This window comes from Salvia hispanica, chromosome 2 (assembly GCF_029641045.1).
Source record: "Salvia hispanica isolate PSC_SH4W2 chromosome 2, Shi_PSC_v1, whole genome shotgun sequence".
NCBI lineage: Eukaryota > Viridiplantae > Streptophyta > Magnoliopsida > Lamiales > Lamiaceae > Salvia > Salvia hispanica.
Window position 1 is genome coordinate 57,574,479 of NC_142693.1, and position 17,849 is coordinate 57,592,327.

Sequence of the window (17,849 nt, forward strand, 5' to 3'; positions counted from 1 at the left end):
TTGTATTTGTAATGATATAATGAGTTGAATATTTGCAGTTAGGTGTTTCAACCGTAAATATGTATAAAATAATTTAATAAAAATATTCAATTGATTAAATTATTTTAAATAATTAATTTAACTTGGTGTTTTGTTCTTAATTTATATTATGAATATAATTAGATGTATGTATAATACACTAAAAGGAATTAAGAGAAAAGAGAAAAGAGGAGACATAAACTAAGGAGAAAGAAAGAAGAAAGGAAGATAAAATACTAAAAAGAAAGAAGAAAATAAAAAGAAAGAAGAAAGAAGAAGAAACTAAAGAAGAAAAAAAGAAATAAGAGAAAAAATTAATCACATATTTGGTAATTTAATTGAAATTTCCAAAAATATCCTCCATGACAAAAAAAATCACATATTTGGTGCCTAGCGTTATTTTTGTCATGAGGTACAAAAAACGATATAAAATAAAGATCAGGTACCATTTATGTGCAAAAGTGAAAGATTAGGTACCATTTATGTAATTCACTCTTAAATTAATAATTTAAGTATAATAAGGCAACACTTAATTAACTCTAATATTTTAATTAGATACGATAATTCTTAATCAAAATATAAATGGTGCAAATAGTTAAGAACAAACCGAAAAAGAAAAGAGAGTATAAAATAATAATAAAGTACTATGTATTTATTAAAAATAATATTTTAAATATAATCTCATTATCTTTAGAAAAGAATAATTTTAAAACTAATGTTTTCTAAAAAATATAATCATAAATTTGCAGAGAACAAAAGTGTATAGCATACAATTGAACTCTTTTATCTTCATTAAGATTTCTAAAATAAATATTACTCCATCCGGCCCTTAAATTTTGTCAAAAATAAGCGAGGAGTTTCTTTTGGGCACATGATTTAAGGAATTGATATTTAAAGAGTTAAAATAGAGAGAGTAAGTATGAGAGAGGGAAAAGTAGAGGAGTGAAGAAAGAATATTATTAATTGGAAAGTACAACCCGATGGGCTGACCTGTAACTTGTTCGGGTCAGCCCGCCTAACCCACCGACCCATTCAGGTTTACCTATATAGCCATTTTATATCCGGGTCACAAAAATATAGCCTTAACCCTATAATTTATCGGGTTATTCGGGCTGATCCCACGGATTTCGGGTTGAATTGACATCCCTAGTGTATTGTATGATTGAATTATGCAGTGTAAAATCGTCGAATCTTTTTAATGCTATTTGTGATTGTGAGTGGAGGAATGAAATGTCGAACTTTAGAGCACTCACAGTAGGGGCACCGTCCCGCCACCGTGCGGATGGCGCCCCCGACGGCGAAGAGAGGCGTGAGACGGCGGTCGGCTGGTGCCGCAGGGAAGGGCAATGCCAAGGGGGGACAGCGGTCGATCGGCACCTATTGTGCGTCGTCCGTCGGCCGTCAGCTATTTTTCATTTAAAAAAAATTTATTTCAACCCTATATATACAACTCATTGGAATTCATTTTTAAATATTTGATAAACACCAAGAATTAAATCGGATGGTTATTACCAAATACAATCACAAACATCATACATATATGATATACTCACTCAAATAATTTGAGCCTGTAATCAAAGAATACACCACAATGCTTTTCCACCAACCAAATTTTGCTGCTAGCTTTGATTGATGAAGAAATGATAGAATTACAAACCACCAAAATATGATAACATTGCAACAAACTGTAGACAGGCATAACTCGCAAAAAAAAAAAAAAAAAACTTTCCGATTAGCTCAGTAATATTCCTCACCTTACCTCCGTCCATAGAGGTTACGGTATACTGGCTTTGTTCGATGGACAAGAATCAAGCTCAAGATGACAGCAACCACACAAAGCCCTGACAGGGTCAAGGAAGTCACGAAGAAGCAAATGGTACCTTTGCATTTCAGCGATTCTTCGGCTCTCAAGAAATTTGGAAACGAGAATGATAAACCACGATGTATGTAATTTTGTCCATGAGCTTGTTTCTCCGCTTCTCTGTCGTATATGGAACTTGCAAGAACACCTGACATTATCAAAGAACCTGCAGGATTCGCCATGGTAAGGAAATTATATAGAGCCGCAAACTTCTTCAGACCAAACAATTCGGATGCTGCAGCAGGTACGATGGCCCAGTGTGCTCCGTAGCCAAGGCCAACAAGGAGAGTTCCAACGTACATCGAGCCTGGCCATCCCATAGCGAAGAGAAAATGCCCAACCGCCAGAAAGACTTGAGCAACGGCCATGGCTACAGGCCTTGGATATGCATAGTCGCTTTTGGAAGCAAAGGAAAACAATTTAGTGAGAAGGAATTCATGATAGATATGATAAAGATACACTATCAAGCGTTGATTGATGGGTGTCGATGAGACTGTTACCTGACAACTCTCTCAGAGAAGTAGCCACCACCAATACGGCCTAGAAAGTTAAAGATGCTGATCATAGAGACAAAAACATGGGTGTTGTCGTAACCTAGAGACTCGCTCATTTGGCCCAAGTTATCTATCACAGTCAATCCAGAACCAGAACCTAACATAAGAGAGAAAAAGATAAGCCAAAGATCAGCCTTTATCAATGCCTCCATCATAGTGAAATCTTCCCCCCGGTGTGGCCTTCGTTTCTTGATTCGTACTGCTCCTTCTGCAGCGGCCTGCGCTATTCTCGACTGGAGCCGAGCCATTCTCTTTCGCCTCTCCGAAGCAGGAAGAAGATCTGCTTCTTTTGGCTTTTCATCTTCCAGTTCACTTTCACTGAATAAGATATCTTGAGAACTATCCTGGGATTTGCTCGACTCTTGCTTATCTGGGCTGAGAAGTGCCTCTTCTGCTGGTGATTTTGGGTCCCGAAAAAAGTTCAAGAAGATAGGGATGACAATAGGGAACAACAGAAGGACAAATAGAATCAGAGTAAAGATTGTAACGACAGTCTCGCTCACGTAGACTAGATCTTGCACGAGCATGACCCCCATCAAATAAGCGGCCAAAATGAGGCATACACCGTAAATGATTGAGAAACTGAACCCGTCAGATGATCTTACTTGCCTGTGGCCTCCTACAGGCCTGATGATGAACATTAGCGAAATGGCCACAATCCCTGGACCAACTGCAACCATAAATATCAGAGAAGCTTGGTCAGGAGAATGCAACAATGCATATATCTGAGTCAAGATTGCTCCACTCAGCCCGGCAAACCCCTTGAGTATCCCCACAACTGGACCCCGGCTCTTTGGGAAGTTTTGCACACAAGAGACGAGTGCTGCTGTATTGAAATAGGTCTCACCATTTGTTCCCACAAAGATAAGAATGCACATCTGCACATGAAAGGATATAATCGGTCAAAACAAGAAGAGAACCGTGTCCTTAGTAAATAGCTGCAAATATCAAATTTCCAGGACTTTCTAAATTCCAATTGAGCAGGACCACCAGCAAATAGACTGATCGGCTATGCCTTTAGACTATTAGTCACGAGAATGTTAGAGTAACCATTTACATCACCATTAACAAATGATTAAAACAGGAATAGAAGGTCAATATGATCCTCATCATCCAGAATCACAAAAGCTTTTCTTCCATTACACATAGCATCAGTCAAACTCTTTTAACAGAGCAAAACCATTGCATTTCATGGATATTATTCATCCCCAGGACTAACAGTCATAAAACACAACACCTTCAGATCAATATTTACTTCATCTTACAATCACAAGTTCTTAAGCAGTACATCTAGAAAACAACTGATTCCAAATAAGGCAAGATTGATTTCACTAACACACAAGTTATTTGTACGGATGAGGAACAAACATCAATCCGAAAGCAGCTAAGGAAAGAGGAAGCTAGATCTTGAACTGAAAAACAGAGGCACAAACCAATTCAAAACACACACACACACAAACACGATCTCGATCAAAATTATCAAAAGAATAAAAGTCAATGGATCAAAAAGCAAGAATCTTGACAAGAAAAGGTATACTCACAGCCCACAATGGCAAGACAGGAGTTCTCCCCGTAACAACCAGCCAAACCCAACCATATCCAATCAGATTCTGAATCGCCCCGATCAGCAAAACACCCCACAAAGGCAGAAAATCCGACAAAATCCCAGGCAAAAACCCAACGCTGTCACCTAAATCCTTGGCCACCCCCAAACTCGCAACCTGCCTCTGATTATAGCTCAAAGAGCTCTTGATCACCGGCGATATGCTCCCAAACACATACCCGATCCCCCCGCACGATTGCACCCACATTGCAGCCACAAAAACCAGCCATCGATTGTTGAAGAACGATGTGAACTTCTCCCCGAAACGGCCCATCGTCTTGATTTCCCCTCTCCCCAATCAACTTCGCTTTGAGCTCTTATCGATATTTCTCTCTCTCCGACAATTTCACAAACAGTTGGCAGCTGACAACATAAAGGTGGTTAATAACACTTTCCGTATTCCACCTTTATGACGATGGCCTGGGTTGAAGGGGTCGAGCAACAGTCGTGGATGTAATTGTAGTTTAGATTGAAACTGACACAAGATTTTATTTTATTGCAACCTAACTAAATTATTTTGGTTTGTGTGATTTATTCATACAGAGAGTTGCAGCATGTGATAGAGAAGCTGAAAAATACAAAATTGCTCGCTCCACCGCCGAATTAATAATGCGGGAAAATCATCTGACGATCTTCACAGAATTGTTTACCGCTAACACCGCATGCTAAAAATATTGATGCGTGTAAAAGTATATCTTTTGAAAATATATTGATGACTCCTATTCTAATGCTTGTAGCACTCTACTTTAAAATTAAGATTAAATCTCCACTCCTAAATTTTAAAATGAATGGATGAGATTAAATCTTACGAATCTCAATAAATAGTAGACAAAATATCAACAAAGGGGTAATATCGTCATTATGTTATCATATGATAATTTTCGTGAATGTTTTTTTATATCAACATAGTGTATTACAAATATAACAATATGACATAAGAATATCAACATTAGTACAAGAAAATATCAACACATATTTATTGAGATTTTTACATGGTTTTATGGAGATTTTTTGATGTATTTGTTGATAAAAATCTGGTAATCAACATTTACGAAAACTAAAATAAAAAATATCAAATTTCATCATCCGAACGTCGTCGGAACATATGCAATTGAGATCTCGTTGGAATCCTTATAAAATTATCTTTAATTTGATATTTTTTTGCGAAAAATAATTTAAATCGAGAGAGTTACGTAAATTTAAAGTTTTAAGATGATTTTAATGAGAATGAATTGATATTAATACCCTCTAATTTTATTTATTAATTTTATTAATTAAAAATATAATTCATATGGCATTATTTCAACCACTAGATCTTCTAATCTAATGGCTAAGATTTAGTCTTAGTAATGAAAATATTTTTTTACCAAATAAAAATGTGATATAGAATGAATTAAAAAGTAAAGTGGGTAATCTATCTATTTCGGACAAAGTGAAGTAAATGTAGCATGATAGTTAATCATGAAATTGATCACTCCATAAATATGCAATCTAAAGATAATTTAAGACGGACAAAAGAATTGTTCAAAATATCTTTACCTTTACTAATTTTGAGTATTATCCTATACTCTACGTTTAAATTTTAATATCTTTAGTCATACTTATGTTCCATCTAGAAGTAAATTAATCGTGCAGCATTTGAATTGTTGATAACAGTTACTACCTTCGTCCTAATAAAGATGACACATTTCTTTTTCACACTTCTTTTTAAAAAATAACAATAGATAGTTAAAGTAAAGAGAAATTAAAGTAAGAGATATAATAATATACTAGAAGAGATTTTCCTCTATATTATTCCATTTCTTACTTTACCTTCTTTCCATTTTAACTACTCCCTCCGTGGCTCCATCCTATAAAAATAGATCATTTGGTATGTCACGGGTTTTAATGCATAATTGGTAAAGTAAGAGAGATAGAGAAAAAGTAGTTGAAATTGTGTAATGAATAGTAGAGCCCATATATAATGAAGTAGAAGAGAAGGAAAAAAATATTATTACTAATGAATATGGACTATTTGTGTGGGACAGACGAAAAATGAAATATTAGTCTATTTCTATGGAACGAAGAGAGTATTTATTAGTATCATTTTCCTAAGAGAGTATTTATTAGTATCGTTTTCCTAAAACACTTATTGTATAAAAAAAAAAGAGATCATCTGGAGTACTATATTTTCTACGCATTTGGCGTGCCATCGTAAAATTACAAAAACAATCAAAGAATTAAACGATCAATATACAGTACTATTATTATAAAAGGTCTAATATATAATGTCAACGTGCTAGTCCAGAAAACGTGCAATGAACTTGCAAACCGACCATGAAATAAATCTCAAATCTCATCCAAAGATTATATGTCGACAATAAATACAATTTTTGGACTATTATCTGGTAAGACTAAACATTATATATACCTCAAAAACCGACTAAAAACTTTATTTTCCCTTTTTATTAAAAAAAAATGGACACCCTCCTTCAATCTATAAGACAATTTTTAAGGAGACTAAATAATATTTTCCAATATATATCGACCATAGACTGATTATTTATTGATAATTTAATCAATACGAGAAAATTGAGAATGGTCGATTAGGCATTTGACATGGCTTCACATAAAATAAAAACACCTGCATTTTCATATCAAGCCAAGTCAGCTTACGGTGAACTGGTGTCTATGTGCAAAAAAAATTGTTCGGCAGCATACTTGATTGCCATAAACCAAATTAAAGTGGATAGTTTATCATATTTCTAAAACAATTGTGATAGTCTAAGATATTTTATTGTTTACAATAATTAAGCTTTCTACTGTATATATAACACATGTTTGCAATTAAAATTTGGCACCCTTTTTCTGTGAAATTTATATGGTAGAATTTTGTCGTGGGAGAGTAAAGATTCCTAATTTAAAATTGTATGGCTGGTTGATTATTTATTTAATACTATAATTTTCTAGGATTTTTATTCTCTTAACTTTTCTTAGATATTCCTTTTCTTGTTCCAAGTTACTTATTTATTTAATTATTTGATTTTATTTATTAAAATACAAATTATAATAATAACAATGACTATAATTATTATGGTACTAACATTTAAAAAGTTTTATGAATTGGGTATATTGCCTAACTTTGAAAATTCATCGGTGCATATACATTTTAAGAAAATGGCAAATTTTGTACTAGTAAAGAATAAGAAAAGAAATGACAAAAATTCGACCCCAAGTTTGTTTAGAAAAGTAAGACCTAAGAATTTGCTAAATGCGTATAGGAATATCTAAGATGAAACTAGTTAACTACTTTTGGTTACTATCAAGAATGACACAAATATTCAAATTTAGTAATATTTCCTCCGTCTCATAAAAATGGACCATTTGATATATAGGTACCGATTTTAATGCTGAATTGATAAAGCAAAAGAAAATAAGAAAAAAATAGTTAAAATTATATATAGTGGGACCCACAGCTAATAAAGTAAAAGAGAAGAAAAAAAAAGTTGTCATAAATGGATATAGACTATTTGTACGGGACGAACGAAAAAAAAAATGACATATTTCTATGGGATGGAGGGAGTAAAAGAGAGAGTGAAATTGTAATTAAAATATTGCTTGTAAAAAATATTTAGGTTCAATTTAGTAGAGGAAAATATTAACCAAAATAATAGTAGGACCTAATTTTTATTTACGATTCCAAAACAGAGCTATTGTTGTGGGTGAAATGAAAGAAGTAGTAATACGTGTTAGGATGAAATGCTTAGACTATCGTCCCAATTTTTATGAAATTGAACAATTGATTCAAATAAAATATACCAATTTGTGTGAAATTGAACATTTGATTAAAATTAAATTAATTAAATTAAAATTGTGAATAGAATGTTACCTTTTTTTATTTAAAATTAAAATATGTAATATTTAAATTATAAAAATATATATAAATAAAAATAAATAAATAAAATGAAAAGGTTTACATATTCCTTAGAGGGGTCCTATTCTAATGCTTATAGCATCCTAATCCAAAATCAAGACTAAATCTCCACCCTTGGATTTTAAAATGAGTGGATGAGATTAAAGCTCACAAAATCTCAATAAATAGTAGACAAAATATCAACAAATGGGTAATATCGTCATTATGTTATCATATGATAATTTTCGTTAGTGTTTTTTTATATCAACATTGTGTATTACAAATATCAACCATATGACATTAGAATATCAACACAAGGACAATAAAATATCAACACATTTTTATTGAGATTGGACATGTATAATATTGAGATTTTTTGTTGCATTTGTTGAAAATAGCTGCTTATCAACATGTACGAAAATTGAAATATAATTTATCAAATTTCATCATCCGAACATCGTCAGAACATATGCAATTGAAATCTCGTTGGAATCCTTATTAAATTATCTTTAATTTGATATATTTTTTGCGAAAAAATAATTTAAATTGAGAGAGTTACGTAAATTTAAAGATTTGAGATGATTTTGAGGAGTGAGAAAGTAGTTAGTTATAATTACTACATATAGGATTTGACATTAATACCCTTTTAATTTAATTAATAATTATTTAAATTTAAAATATATTACACTTGACATTATATTAACCACAAGATCTTCTAATCTAATGGTTGAAAATTGGTCTCAATTTGGGATTGGTAATTAGTTAGCAATTGATTAATCCCTTCCTTAAAGATTAATAAAGTGAAGAAATTATAAATTTATTATATTTTAGCATCGATTTAAGTATCTTAAACATAAAATAATGTTCCAATAGATCAACATAAGTTGACGTTTTTTAGCATACAATAAGATTATTAGTTTTTTTATGAGAGAAAACACATACTTAAGCATGCGGTTCCGGCAAGCTAATAAGGTCATTAGTTAAAAAGAGAAAGTGATTTTATTAAGAGAACCCTAATACAATATATATATTTTCATCAAGTACCGCACATGTATACTCCTTTAATTTCATACATTCATCAGATACTAAATATGTAGTTCACTATTTATTTAAAATGTGAAAACATATATACCAATATATCCTCTATGGCTTTAGAAGTATATTCCAGAAGTGATAAAAACGCAAAAAGTATCAAACTTCAGGGATTTTTCACAATATTTTTTCAAAGATTAAGGATATGTATATTATGAAAATATTGATACTAAAGACTATTATTAATCTACTTCACTCTATAAAACAACTCTATCTTTAATACAACTTTAGTTTATGTCGCCCTCGTCCTTTTTTACCAATATTGTAACCACTTTTGCGCGCTATTAATCAAAGATTACTTGCACTATATAATGTCATGAAACGAGATTACTAATATAATAAGCTCAATTATTGCATACCACGCAACTAAGGACGGTGCTTGTTACATTCAGTCGAATATAATAAAATAAATATCTTAATCAATTGAATATTTTATTGCGAAAATTATTAAACACAAAAATAAATTAATCTGATCGCTCGTCCAATTCTGTGTCGTAATATAAGTAGTATTCTAGTGGTTTCAATATTGACTTGGTGTCTTCTATGATTCTAATTTCGAAAAACTAATTGATTATTCTCAAGAAAATCAAATAATCACGTGGGTTTAGATTTTCTAAATAAACTTTATACTCCATGTCTCGAGAACGAAAAATGTACTTAACACATTAGTCATTAGTACCTACTATTCCAATTAAAATAATTGTACATAGTATTTAATTTGATCAACAGCTGGATAGTCATAATTATAAACGCCTCGATTACAGAATATCAATTGTAGTACAAGTATATTAGTAACTACAAATATAATAAATCAAATAATAATCATACCTTTTGTCTTTTTTTTTCGGAAAAAACATTAATCTCGTACAAGGTACACCCATCCATACGAAGAGATCATATTAAATTGTTGAAATATTTATCAATTATTCACACTTAATTAAATATGTAAAAAAAGTAGTCCATTTGTATATATAATCGGATATGCTAGCATATGAATTCTTTTACAATGATTCCAAATTTGCAATACATGCCGTGCAATCTCTCCCTCTCTCTATCAAATTTGGTGGAAATCTGAGATTTTTCTTATATACAATGATGGGCGTTATGAATAAACTAATATACAACATAATCATTATAGGTTCTGAATAATTTAAGAGAGCTTAATTGACTTATTATGTCCTTTCTTTTTTCGTTTTTGTTTCATTGAAGGCTACTTGCACATGTACCTATTCCCTACAATTACAGATCTAAACTTTTAAAATAAAATAGTAATTTAAATCAATCACATATGCATAAAAAAACACCTACTGAACTACCAACAATTATATCTAGTTAAAAAAAGTTATGTATACATGTGTGAATGTTCGCTGTTGTTTTTAAATAAAATATAAAATTCAATTTGTTTTTTTTCCCTTTAATTAACTCGAAATAAATGTATATAAATCAAAGGTGTCATGACTCATGCCATCTAAATTGGAGGAATGTGAGATATGATCGTATATAAGTGTGTAATCAAAGGACTTGGAAGAAATTATACTCCTATTTTCTTTTCTTTTTCTCGTGATGGATGCTATTGCAATTAGACGACCAAGAACTTTTATTCATTTTTGGATCAATCAAGAAAGGCTCGAGCCCACAAGCACCTTGGCCTATATATATTCAGCTTTAGCTTGGCTTATCTACATCAATTTTATAATATAACTTAAATCTAAATACGAGGTAAATAACATTAAATAAAATAACCATATGCTATAGACTTAATCTGAAAACATTTACATTCGGGGTGAATAAAATAATTGAAAGTCCAATATCCAATTGGAATCAAATTAAAATTTTAAATTTGGTTTTTTTTTTTTCAAATATATATTGGATTCAGTTTAATTTTTTTGGTAAGTTTTGCACAAATAAATAAAAAATAATAATAATAATATTTTTTTTATATTATGGAGTAGAAACTAAAGTCCATTTTTAATTTTTAACATATCATCATTTTACCATTTTGGACAAAAATATTACGCCTGATAGCTTAATTCTAGTCTTCCGTATGACGAATTGGTTCATTTTAGCCTCTAGATTAAAGTGACAAAGTATTAAATTTTTACAATCAACTAAATTTTTGAACCAACTAGTCAATTAAATTTGTACTGTAATCTTTTTAATTACAATCAACATATCCATAGCAACCATGACTGAGAAAATATCATTTGATTTGATGAACTAGTTTGGAAACCCCCTCATAAAAATATTCAGTAGCGTGGTGACGTCTGTCAAATAATTTCACCACATCAAAAGGGGTTAGGTATCGTATTCAAAATAATGATATTATTAAAGACATGGGTTGAAACTAGCTTAAAAGTTAAAATTAAGCATGATGATGGAAAATAATAACAATCGTTAGAAAGACGAAGACCGGTCTAATTATTAAGTAGTACCCCAATGGCAAATCATAATGTTTCTCTTCTAGATATCTGTAGCCGATGGATTCAAACTTATGAACACATCAAAAAGAGAGATTTTATCAACATTTTATGTCGAAAAAATAGTCCCATAATTTGTATTACACCAGCACATCCATCTTTTCGTAAAGCTCGTACGAAAATAAATGATTATTGTTCAGCAAAGATGGTAATATAAGGGAAATGAGATATATTTTTATAGGGTTTCGTCGTGGTGATAGAATTAATAATCAAAAACATGTTACGCCATTTTAATAATTTAATTTGTTGGTGTGTATTATTTCTATGGCCCAGTTACACCAGGCCACATTATTACTATGTTTTGTAGGATTAATTTAACCCACCAAATTATGTAGGTTTATTTAACCGCCATTAAATTTTAAGCCAATTAACATATTAAATTATTTAAATAACCTCCATCCAGTTGTTTAATGTCGTTTTTAAATAAATTAATTATGATTCTTCATTCATCTTACAGCTCACTAGTAGCCCTATAGAAGATTTTAAGAAATGATGGCTAGAAGCGTTTGATTAAGGAGTACTACTATTTATTATTCCCTTAGTCTTTTTTAGAGACAATGAATTTTAATGCAAAATTTATAAAGGAAGTAGAAGATAAACAAAAATAAAAAATGGTATAAATATTGTAGTGAAAATGATGACCCACTTCATAAGAGAAAAAACCTTAATAAAAGTAGAAGTACACTAATTTTATGGGACGAATCAAAATGAAAAAAGAAGTGATTCGCTAATGACCATACGGAAGGAGTAATACTTATGATTTGCATTATGAATGCCACTCATTAGTCATCTACTCATCACTCATGGATAAAAGAAAAACCATTCCACATAAAAAGTACTCCCTTCGGCTCCAAAGAATATGAACTTTATGTTCGACACGAGTTTTAACAAATAAGGGAAAAAGTAAGAGAGAGAGAGAGAGAGAGAGAGAGAGAGAGAGAGAGAGAAAGGGTAGTGTAAATAATGTTAGTGGAGAGTGAGATCCACATTATTATAATGGTATAAGTGTTAATGGTAATGATATAAGTTGTAAATAAAATGATGTGTTGGGGTAGTATGTTGTTTGAATTTTTCAAAATTAGAATGTTCTTACTCTTTAGGGACGGACGAAAAAAGAAATATTTCATACTCTTTGCCTTTGGGAAGGGAGGGAGTAACAAACTATAGCAAATATATAAAGAAAGATCATATTATAACATTAATATTTTCGATCAGATCTTCGAATTGATAAATCGTGCGGGTTGTGTTGTTGTCGGATCGATGGATAACAACAAATAAAGAAATTCTAAACTCAAATGCAAACTTGACTTGCTACATCAAACTCGATACGATCCGCACATGAACCCGTTAACGACGCAATTTGATTCGTGTAATGACACGAACCCGACATTAACTCGGTATGCTAACCTAAGACAGCATATGGCAAGTGAAAAAATATGCTAATCTAATTTTAATTTTAATATATAATAAAAAAATAATACAATACTAAAATAATAATATGAATTATTCATGGGTTACTCAAATCCGACCCGAAATTATCGTGCCCTTATCATTCATTATGCAAATAGAAATATTTGACAGTCCTTTTCCCCGATATTGGGCCTTGTGGCACTCGTCTTTTGTTGGGCAATATTTAGTTGAATGAGCTTAACAATCTCTAACAAGATCCAGTACTGTTATTAATGTTCTTCATATATTTGTTGAGATAATTATTGAGGTGCACGAGCATAATTTTATTCTAGTTGTTTCCAAACTTATAAGTTTCAAATGAAAAAAGTAACGCAACATATATGAAAATGTTAGAACCATTGCTACAAAGTACTTCAACGACTAATGATAAAGTGTCTGCCCATTCCTTTTTAATGGGGCGAGTAAATGTTACTATCATACAACTATGAAACAGAAACACTCACAATCAAGATTCAAAACACAACACATAACGTGATGCATGTAAGAAAAAAAGTCAGCGCAATAAAAATCTAATTTCGTTATAATAATCATTAAGATAATTGTTTATGTTATTATGTAAAGATAAATTGTCCTATATAAAAATCAATAATAATTTGAAACAAAATCAGTTTATTTCTACATATATAGTGTAACTCCTTAGCCAAATATTCGAGAAGTCTGAACACAAGCCGTTCTACTTAAAATTCTTAAATCGTTTATACCCATTTACATAATTCTTCTAATTTTTTTTATATCATTACAAATGAACTATTTCATTGCAGAATTATTCCCCTTACAAAACTTTCATTATTGGGTTAACCATACACTTTACATGTTTTTATACATTCGCATAGCATCATCAAATAATATAAGTCAAAAATAGAAAAGAAAATCTGAAATTTTATAAACCATTTCATGACCGAATTTATTGATTTTCATATAAAAAAAATATCAAATGAGCTACATCAAACTTCCATGCCCAGTAACTTAAGTGACAAAAAATCAACCTTAGTTGACATCGGTTAGAATTATACTCCTAAAAAAAATGACTAATTTTGTAAATATAAGAAAATGATATCATTAAGTGAAGGTATTCTCCTTCGGCCCATTCCAGTTTGGTATTACGTCAAGGCCCAAGAATCAGTCCATCACTCCATCTAATCAATCGCATTATTTTGCAGTACATGAGGGTCCCACGCCGGCGAAGCAATCCCCTCAGCCCCACACAGTTTTACTTTGCAGTAAAATCTTTTTTCCTGTTTTATTAAATTAAGAAAATGAAAAAATAGTTCAACCCCATCTGCGTGTGTGAGTAATTGACTTGCGTACAGAAGACTTGAAAAAAACAGAGAGGGAAAAGAGGGCATTCCATTCCAATTCCTGCCACCGCCGATCCGATGGATCCAGACTCTGTCTCCAAGGCATTCGTCGAGCACTACTACTCCACCTTCGATTCCAATCGCGCCGGCCTCGCCAACCTCTACCAGGACGGCTCCATGCTCACCTTCGAGGGCCAGAAGATCATGGGATCCGCCAACATCGTCGCCAAGCTCACTGGTCTGCCCTTCCAGCAGTGCCAGCATCAGATTTCCACCGTCGATTGCCAGCCCTCCGGCCCCGCCGGTGGAATGGTCGTCTTCGTCTCTGGAAATCTCCAGCTCGCCGGCGAGCAGCACGTCCTCAAGTTCAGTCAGGTATTTCCTCCGATTCCGTTGCTATTGCTTAGGTTTTCCGGATTGATTTGATTTGTGGAAATTTTGGTACGAGTGTGGTTGAAATTGGATACTGATTGTTGCGATTTTAGTTAATTTGTTGAGTGTGCCTTATCCGATGGAAAATTTGGAGATAGATATTTTATCTACGAGATTATAAGTAAATTATGCAAATAGAGATATGATTGCACTTGATCCTTAGTCATCTATGGTGTGAAAACAGTGGAAATGACGTGCGCAATACTTGATTTAGATTTAGTGCCTTTTTTAGGAACTAGGAAGTAAAAGGAATTGATTGTGTTGTTAATTTTGTTTTCCACGCAAGCTCGAGATCATGCACCTAGAGATGCTGAAGAGATTGGCTTCTAGTATTTAGTTGAAGAGGATACATAGATTGAATTGCAAGCTCAAAAGGAAATTTCATATACTAGAATTCAATTTCTGAGTGTACCTTGTGATTTAAGGTTTGAAGCCGGCAATATCTAAAAATTCTCCGAGATTTTGTTGTGGTATATCAATGAGAGACAGTTGTTGTCTGATCGTCTTTTAGTTTTCAAGTTTCTGCCTGTTTGTTTATACATTAAGGGGATGTTCGGTTTGCAAGATTGTATATTGGGATTAAATATATAATGTGTTTGTTCTTGAGATTAAATCCTACAACTCAATCCTAGAGAGATAATCATGTGATAATTAGTCATAGCCAACTCCCTCCAAGTAAAATAATCTCACAACTTAATCCTAGATTATATCTTGGTACTATTTTATCTAGGAAACCGAACACCACCTAAGAAGAAGGTTATTGCAGTTTGAATGCAACTTCATCCTTTCTAGTTTCTTGCATGTTTATTGAACCAAATGCTGCAAAATGCTGATTGCTCTAAATTCCAGTTAAGCGCTGAATGCTCTTTGGTAATTGGTATATAACCATAGAGGTTTCAGGCTGACCCTTGTTATTGTCCCTTTGAGAATCTTAATTGCACACATGATAGTAATCTTAAACTCAGGCATTGCAAGCAGTAATGTCTGGAAGACTGGAACTATGTTTTCATGGTTTGATAGGTGCTTGTTTACTTGTGGAGTATGCCAGCCTTGATCGTTATGTTGAGAGTTTGGTCAGTCATATAGTTGTGTAGATACATCTGAAATTACATATACATGATGAGGTAAAGCGCGTGAACTCAATTATTTCATTGTTTGCGGCAAGCATCCCACTTCATGTGGAGCAAGGTCTAGGGTTTTAATTTGATCCCAAATCCCGATTGCTCATGTTTGGCTGATGAGTTGATTATAGGAAATGAATCTTTGAAATTTTCGGTTAGTTACAAATTTAACTGGATGTGGAGACTGGAGATCCTGTTTGGTTTTGCATGTGTGATTAATATGTTTCTTAATTGAGTTCAGCCGTCTTCTAGTTCTTTCTTTTTGTTCTTTTTTTCCTCGTTTTTATGCTTGTTATCTTCTTTTTTTATTCCTCAAAATGGAATGTTGAATTGCATGTTTAAGAAAAATTTTCAGTTCTTCCATGATGCATATTTTTCATTGCCAATGTAATGTTATCTATGTTATTCACATGGATATGCTCAAATGTGGCAATGTATGAAGAATGTAAGACTAGAATCCAGAAATTGTACTGGTTATTTCATCACTCACGATATTGATATCACAGTTTTTATGCAATAGCAAAATTATAAAGTTATGTCAGGCTAGCAAAAGTGTTAACGTCTAGAGAATAGTAGTTTCTTTCTTCCTGGGATTATGAAGGCTTTCTGTGCAGTAATAAATTGAAAAATTAATTTTGAAATGTTCTGCATCATATTACATGTACCTACACAGATGGTGAGTCTCATTTTATTGGAATCATCCCCTTTTAACAGACCAGCAACTAAATTTTCAAAATTTACACATGACAATACCCTTGTGTTGGTTACCCCTGAAAATTATCATCTCAATTTCACTCCATGTGTGTGCTGTTGTGCAGATGTTCCACCTGATGCCAACCCCTCAAGGAAGCTTCTACGTGCTAAATGATATTTTCCGCTTGAACTATGCCTGAAGCTTGGCATTGCAAACTGAACACAAACAGGGTCTCAACTGAACTTGGTTTCCCTCTGATCGAGTGTTCCAAAGCACAAAAAAAGTGCTGCTATTCAAAAGTATGGATTTAGCTTCATCTGCTTGGGTGTTTGTGTATTCTTGACCAGTTTGTGGATATTTGAGACTGATTCCCAGTTGAGATGTGTTGAGTTCCATTACTATAACTCCCCCCGTCTCTTTCTCCTTCCCTAGCATGTGCCAGAACTTTACGTTTTGTTGATGCACCGCATTTTGTTCACTGTGCTAAGTTTGGGCAGTGTTATATGAAAGGATTGTGATGTGAAAAATTTCTTTTACATAAAAAATGAATATGTTTGTTGGCAGAGCAAAAATGATGCATTACTATTTCATTTTGTATAAACTTGATTTTTGGTTTCATTTTGTAGAGCATATATTCTTAGTGTCACTGCGTGCTCCATCGCCACCCTAACACCCTCTTCACCACCTCCCCCCACGCGACTCCCGTCACTGCACATCTCATTTTGTCTTTCCTTGCTCCCCGTCACTATCTCCATCATCGTCTCACTAAGCATTGGGGCCCAATGTATGTGTCAACCCTATCTAAAATCCCAGCCTCATCTCCCTCTCACCTAGCTTTTTGCCTCCTCAATTCTACCCTCCCCTGAGTTCCCTGCTTCAACTTTATCAAAATCCCAGATATAAAATAAAATATTTCTAAATTTATTAACTATCTCAATGCTTCTGAATCGAATTTATATGGCAATATACAATATGAAACGATTATCTCCAACAAAAGCAACAAGTTCCCCCTCCTCGGCTTACAACTTAACTAGAAGACTACCTTCTTCATCTTTCACTACATTTGATAGCTTATGCCGCGGCCTCCATCCTCTGTTGAACCACTTAACCCTTTGGCAGAACAAATCAGCGACAAGGAGCAAGGAGACACTTTTGATGTTGGGTACAAACCCATCCCACATCGGATTATATTGTATAAGTGCTATCCATCCTTAATTAGTTTGAGGCTCCAAAAATAAATTCGTGCGGGCTTGGTTCCACCCAAAACGGACAATATTAAACTAATGTGCAGGTGATCCCAACATTTGAATACCTCCCACGTTAAATAAATTTAATTA

General features: G+C 32.9%; 2 protein-coding genes across 2 annotated transcripts; one reads left to right on the top strand and one right to left on the bottom strand.

Annotated features, from left to right (window-relative positions):
• Positions 1–1,510: 1,510 nt before the first annotated feature.
• On the bottom strand, positions 1,511–4,686 carry LOC125201777 (protein NUCLEAR FUSION DEFECTIVE 4-like). The gene is made up of 3 exons (XM_048100026.2): positions 3,975–4,686; positions 2,380–3,311; positions 1,511–2,275 (listed from the first exon to the last, which is right to left on the bottom strand). The coding sequence occupies exons 1-3, from the start codon at positions 4,308–4,310 to the stop codon at positions 1,774–1,776; spliced, it is 1,770 nt and encodes a 589-aa protein (XP_047955983.1). The 5' UTR covers positions 4,311–4,686; the 3' UTR covers positions 1,511–1,773.
• A 9,558-nt stretch (positions 4,687–14,244) lies between these two features.
• On the top strand, positions 14,245–17,084 carry LOC125204446 (nuclear transport factor 2B-like). Its single transcript, XM_048103111.2, has 2 exons — positions 14,245–14,640; positions 16,637–17,084. The coding sequence occupies exons 1-2, from the start codon at positions 14,344–14,346 to the stop codon at positions 16,709–16,711; spliced, it is 372 nt and encodes a 123-aa protein (XP_047959068.1). The 5' UTR covers positions 14,245–14,343; the 3' UTR covers positions 16,712–17,084.
• The last annotated feature ends 765 nt before the right edge of the window (positions 17,085–17,849 follow it).

What these genes read in the sequence shown, in the direction of transcription:
- LOC125201777 (XM_048100026.2), bottom strand. Translation starts at nt 4,310, where the DNA reads ATGGGCCGTTTCGGGGAGAAGTTCACATCGTTCTTCAACAATCGATGG. An exon ending in CTGTCTTGCCATTGTGGGCT is followed by an intron (nt 3,312 to 3,974) that starts GTGAGTATACCT and finishes TTTCATGTGCAG; the next exon opens with ATGTGCATTCTTATCTTTGT. An exon ending in TTCTCTGAGAGAGTTGTCAG is followed by an intron (nt 2,276 to 2,379) that starts GTAACAGTCTCA and finishes TGCTTCCAAAAG; the next exon opens with CGACTATGCATATCCAAGGC.
- LOC125204446 (XM_048103111.2), top strand. Translation starts at nt 14,344, where the DNA reads ATGGATCCAGACTCTGTCTCCAAGGCATTCGTCGAGCACTACTACTCC. An exon ending in ACGTCCTCAAGTTCAGTCAG is followed by an intron (nt 14,641 to 16,636) that starts GTATTTCCTCCG and finishes GCTGTTGTGCAG; the next exon opens with ATGTTCCACCTGATGCCAAC.